We start from the raw sequence: 6,000 nt of genomic DNA on the forward strand, positions 1-6,000 counted from the left end.
AGGTATAATAGCAATATACCTTCATACATTGTAAAGCATGGAAACCAAACATGGCATTTTTCATCTCTCCAGAACCCTGTTGTTACAGCAAAGCATACTGAAACTTTTTGGCCAAGTGCTGAATGAGTTCTTGCAGAGAATCTTTTTCAATTTGGGCCTGCACGCCTGAAGGGTTCAGCTCAAATTCACTCAGATTCTGTAGTAAAATGTACAATACACTTACTGCCCATGTTAGCACATAACTCTTTTCTCTATCCTGTAACTTTGGATAGGACTAGGAGATGGCTGCATTCCTTTGCTGTTGAGAGCAGGCAGGAGTCATCAGGGAAGCTGAATGCCACACAGGCATCTCTCTCCTGTGGGTCAATGGTTTTGCTGGGAAAAAAAGCATCGGTGCCCGATTTCTGTTTTCAGTTTCTGAAGGGCCATCTGGCTGTGGTAGGATGCGTAAGTGCCTTCAAATTCAATGCAACAAGACAAAGTATACCAAATTTCAGTCTTACTGGAAATCTTCCAGCATGAGCAGAACTATTTCTCTTGCATTTTAGGCATTTTATTCTCATTTTGACAATTCAGTTCTTGTGTGTTTGAAAGTGTAACACGGGCAAGAATTATTAGATTCCTTTTCACAGTCCTCGATTAATGCAGGTAGACATGTCCACCCTCTGAATGACTCAGCCTGGAGCTATTAGCTGATCAGAAGACCTTAAATAATTTTTAATTCCTCACAGCAAGTCTCTCCCCAGTAACTTTTGTCTCTATTCCTCTGCTCCCTTCTCAGCATTCTCCAAGGAATGTGCTTACAGTGTGGGAGGCAGGCTGGCATCCCATCAGTAACTTTATTGGAGTTATTACACACTCCTGACTTTTAAAATCAGGTTGTTTATTTGGACCCTACGTTAACCTGATAGTAAAGGAATGAAGTGCCCCAGCTTGGCACCCACTGTAAACGTAAGCAGAGAAAAAGCTTCAGTGTGTTTAACTGACCCTTCACAGTGGTAAGGCCTGACTTAAGGATAGCAGTATATGGATATGGTCTGCGAAGGAAATATTTTAAGAAACACAGAATGAAATTGCTGCTCAGTATCTGTTTCTGAGGGAGAACTGGTGAGCATTGCTGCTGAGGAAGTGAATCTTCTAAATTCTCTTGATTTCCTACGTTTCAGTAGAGTTAAGGGGCAATATTTTAGTGGGAGCTATTGGGAATAGGTGAACGGTTGGACTGGATGATCTTTTAGGTCTTTTCCAACCTTGGTGATTCTATGATTCTATGAATATCTTGCCTTGGTAGACAGAAGATCTTGGTGATCTCTGGAGACTCCTTATATAATAAAGAGTCTTATATAAGTTGGAAAAAAGGTATTTCTCTGTTGAACAATTCAGATCAGGAACATATTTCAACTTTATGTTACAGGGTTTTTTAATTTACAAACTACTAGCAGTAAATATAAAAGATTTGTGAAGTAATGTTAACACTCTGATTTTTTAACTGCACTGGGATATTTTTTACTCCTAGTTTATTCTTGAGTTAGCTCAAAAGCAGTTGGCTTGAAGCTCTGTGCTGCTTTGAGTCTTCTATTACAACAGTCTCAAAAGCCATATTACCACAGGGTTTTAGTTATTTTGTTCAGAAGGATAAAATAATACTAACCAGTTGGAATATGTTTGTGAACTGAATGCTGCTGATATTCCTTAATGCTGGTAGGTTTGGAGAGAAGCAGCGTAGACAAAATATCCCAGAACATGATAATTACAGTCTGGCTTTTCTGAAAGAAATGAAATTAAATGGCTTTTCACCAAAGCAAAAAAAAATGTATTAATTTTTTTTTTTTTTTCCCCTCTAAATCAGTCCTTGGTCTCCAGACTTAATTGCCTCTATTATTTCTTGGCTGGGCAGCTGAGGGGAACCTAAAGCAGTGTGCCCTGTGTCTGATCTTTTTGTGAGCTAGCTGTTTAACCATTGGCATAGTAAAGCTTTACGGTGATACAGTGGAACCAGATTATAGGAAAACAGGTGCCCTGCGTGAATAAATTTAACTTGCTCTTCAAAGTGGATGCCTGGAAAGAGTAACTATATTTAAAGGCACATCAAGTGAAAATGAGATTTAGCGAATCAGTAGAGATTTGTGATCCTTCCTGTTGAGGAAAGGCTGAGGGAGCTGAGTCTCTTTAGCTTGGAAGAGATTGAGGGATGACTCCATTAATGTTTATAAATATGTGAAGGGTGAGTGTCAGGAGGATGGAGCCAGGCTCTTCTCAGTGACACCCAATAATAGGACAAGGGGCAATGCGTACAAGCTGGAACATAGGAGGTTCCACATAAATAAGAGAAAAAACTTCTTCACAGTAAAGATAACAGAACACTGGAACAGGCTGCCCAGAGAGGTTGTGTGATCTCCTCCTCTGGAGGCATCCAAAATCCACCTGGATGCGTTCCTATGTGACCTGATCTAGGTGTGCATGCTCCGGCAGGGGATTGGAATAGATGATCTTTTGAGGTCCCTTCCAATCCCTGACATTCTGAGGTTCTGTGATTCATATTTAAATTGCTATGGAGGAAGAGGGGACCTCTGAAAAATGGAATGTACTGCAATTAAAAACACGCTTGTGCACTTATTTGTTGTCTCTACGGTACTCACTGGTGATTCTTTAATGCCTTTGTCCACAGAAGTGAGCTTCTTAGAAATAAATGGTTTCTTATTTATACTTGCATCACACCTGCAGAAAAGCAATGATTGACATCGTAGTGGGAGAGAGGTTTGAATGCTTTAAGCAATGAATTCAAAAACTTGTGTGGAGGGTTGTAGCCTTCTTAATTGCTGTGAGCATTTTTCCAACCCGCTATTAATACGGGACAGCAACACTCAAACTCAGCGTGAGCAAAGGGAACTCCATCAGGATTGAAGTGGTAAAGCACTTATTGGAACAGAGCGGCCCAAGGCTTGCTTTGTCTAATTTGAACTAACACCTCCAGAGTTACAAAACAATTGGTGAGGGCTCCTAAACAAAGATCTTTCCATTTGTCTCTTTGCAGTGGTTGATCTCAACTTGCTAAAGGAGGAAGTGCGGCTGTACAGTTGCACCCCTCGCAACTTCTCAGTGTCACTGAGGGAGGAGCTGAAGCGAACTGACACCATTTTCTGGCCACTGTGTCTTCTGGTTAAGCGTTGTGGTGGAAACTGTGCCTGTTGTCATCAGAACTGCAATGAGTGCCAATGTATACCAACAAAAGTCACCAAAAAATACCACGAGGTAAGCACTTGTCTACATTTTCGTGTATGGAAGCCAGTGTAAGAACTTCTTTTTACTATAGGAATTTGTTTTTAATATTGCACGTAGTGCACTTACAGTAAATATATATATTTAAACCATTTTTAATGATATATCACATTTAAAAAAAATAATAACACATTCCTTGTTAAAATGCTCTTCTGTGAAACCGTTGAGTCATTTCTGAAGCCCTTGTTTACTAGTGCAGTTTGGGCACATGACATCCATATGTCCTTGTTCAGCTTTCTTCAGTTGTAGATACGTGCTCCATAGAAGAAGATATAAATATCTGTCCCATTTTCATTGTGATAAATTTATAACTAACAGTATTTATTGTAGAATTACCTGATAACTAAACTGATTTAACTATATGTTTTAATAACTTTTGTGAAGGGTTTGGTGTAAAAGCCAAAGTAAAAATTAGTGAGTGGAATAAATGAAGAAATTCAGCTGAGAAAAGCCTATTTCTTTTAATACTTTTCCTGCCATCCAGTGTGTTTCCAGTGCAGTCTAACTCATAGCCTAGGTGTGTGATGAAGTACTTGCTGTTCTGTTGATGCTTGACTTCTTCTCCTTCAGGTTCTTCAGCTGAAGCCAAGGAGTGGTGTCCGGGGACTGCATAAATCGCTGACAGATGTACCCTTGGAACACCACGAGGAGTGTGACTGTGTATGCAAAGGGAATACTGAAGGATAAACATGATTTAATTGTGCTGTTTTCTTTGAAGCACGTTCAATCCTTGCTGATTCTATTATGGGGCTTGTGCATTATCTCCTTCTGTAATCTCAGTTGTTTGCTTTGGGGAACTTCCATCTTCAAGATTTACAGTGAGCTCTAAAAAGAGGAGAAGCAAAACTGGGATTATGTGATGTATGACAGCTCTGTTTGGAGGCCCAGTGAAAGGATGGGAGAAAGGCATCAATGAGAGATTTAAAATACATGTGTTTTTTTTTTTTTGTCCCCTACAGTTTTCTTGACAATACATGGATTTATAATTTAGGAGTAAAAATAAAGTTAGAAGGCTCACATCATGGAGACTGGATCCTGCTGGCTGTTTCATTTCTACAGCTCCAGAACATCTGGCCTCTGGCTGAAAACATCTGAAATCTTCCTTTCTGTGTTCAACTACTCCTATGTACTCAAAGCATTCTCTGTTTTATCAATTTGGTTTATACCAGACTGCCTTGCTCTGAATTAAACTTAATTTGTCTAACGCTGGTAGGAAAGACTGGATTTTTCCATGTGCTCTAGTAAAGCTCCTGCCTTTTAGAAAGAAGACTGGACAGTAACGTGAGCTAAGGAAGAAAACGTTGAAAAGAACAATGCCTTTATTCTTAATACTATGGCCGATGATTTTTTGTTTGTTTGTTATTTTTATTGTGTACATTTTTATACTCTCCTTTTGACAATATAACTATTTGCTTTTCTAAACTTGTTAAATATATCTATTTTTACCAAAGGTATTTAATATTCTTTTTTATTACAATCTAGATCAACTATTTTTTAGTTTTATGAAACTTTAAAGACGGATTTGTACAGCTGGAGGAACATAGAAGAGATTACAATGGGATAGGAGCACTATATTTTTACTTTGTTGCTACACAGTGAAAAAGTACTTTTTTTTTTTTTTAAACCTGCAAGCACAGTAATAATAAAAAGCTAATAAAAAGCTCAAAGCTTTGCTAGCTCCATGATACCCAATATACAAGAGATGGACATTATTATAAGTGGTTTCACAAGCTGATGTTAAAAATTCCCTCTCTCCATTCTAGCCTTTGTTCCAGTAGAAAAGAGATGAGCATAGATAGATGCATCGTGGCTTGTTTAACTCTTCAGTTTCTTTAAAGTAGGGTGATCTACAGTAAGTTCAGAGGCTTACAGCCTTCATGATGCATCACTGTCATGGGAAGGCAGCCTTGTTAATGTTGAAGTGTATGGTTTTCCACTGACATTTATCGCTGTTTAAATCCTGTTCACTCATGGGATTGTAGCATTCTTCAGTACAGCTAGATCAACTGTGGTTTTGTTTCTTCTGTACTTTATATCCTCTAACCAATACACTTATCCCAACCTATTCAAATTGAAAAGAAAGCAGTAAAATATTTTGCTTGTAAAATGCTTTAACGTTATGCCTAGTTTATTTTATTTTTTTTTTACTATTGGATTTGCAGATTGTAATGAATCACCAAATAAAGTAATAATGCTAATTTTGGGAGAAATGTTTGTATGACTACGTATTTGTATCTGGTCAATACATAAAAACAGAAGAAAGCAGGAAGGATTGTACTCTACTTCTTTTGCAGGTCATCAAAAAATGAAAGCCTCCTGTTACTGAGATTTCTGTTTGCTTAGTCGGCTCTGCTTAGCTGTAATTCTGAGACAAAAAGAAAAAAGAAGAAAGAAATGTGATTGTATTCGTATGAACACTCAGAATGTTAAAAATTGAGTGGATTTGAAACCATCAAGTTGAAATAACATTTGCCACTTTTTCTGTCATGAAAATGAGTTCTGTTGAGAACGTGGGCATTTTTCACGTTGGTATTAATTTCTGCTATCACTTCCAGCAAATTGTCAGGTGCAGTCTGATTCTCTCAGCTGTTCTGTTTTGCCCAACCCTCAGTCACCTATAGAGGCAAGACATGTCAATTGTAAATGCAGTATCCGATTATCCAGTCTGAATATTAACCCATTTCCAAATGCAGAACAGTGAACACACAAGAAACTTGCTTC

General features: G+C 38.2%; 1 protein-coding gene across 2 annotated transcripts in view; it reads left to right on the top strand.

Annotated features, from left to right (window-relative positions):
* Positions 1–5,485, top strand: part of PDGFC (platelet derived growth factor C) — a 114,610-nt gene extending 109,125 nt beyond the window's left edge. Inside the window, exons 5-7 of one of the 2 annotated variants that reach the window (XM_042871221.1) lie at positions 3,035–3,252; positions 3,850–3,939; positions 4,239–5,485. In XM_042871221.1, the coding sequence (XP_042727155.1) occupies positions 3,035–3,252; positions 3,850–3,939; positions 4,239–4,247 (317 nt within the window). In that variant the 3' untranslated portion in view covers positions 4,248–5,485. Of the gene's footprint in view, positions 1–3,034; positions 3,253–3,849 lie in introns of both variants that reach the window. The other variant, XM_042871220.1, reaches the window with a different exon arrangement.
* The last annotated feature ends 515 nt before the right edge of the window (positions 5,486–6,000 follow it).

The sequence above is a fragment of the Lagopus leucura genome, unplaced genomic scaffold, assembly GCF_019238085.1.
Source record: "Lagopus leucura isolate 7727_CA_CO unplaced genomic scaffold, USGS_WTPT01 Super-Scaffold_100004, whole genome shotgun sequence".
In the NCBI taxonomy this organism is placed as follows: Eukaryota; Metazoa; Chordata; class Aves; order Galliformes; family Phasianidae; genus Lagopus; species Lagopus leucura.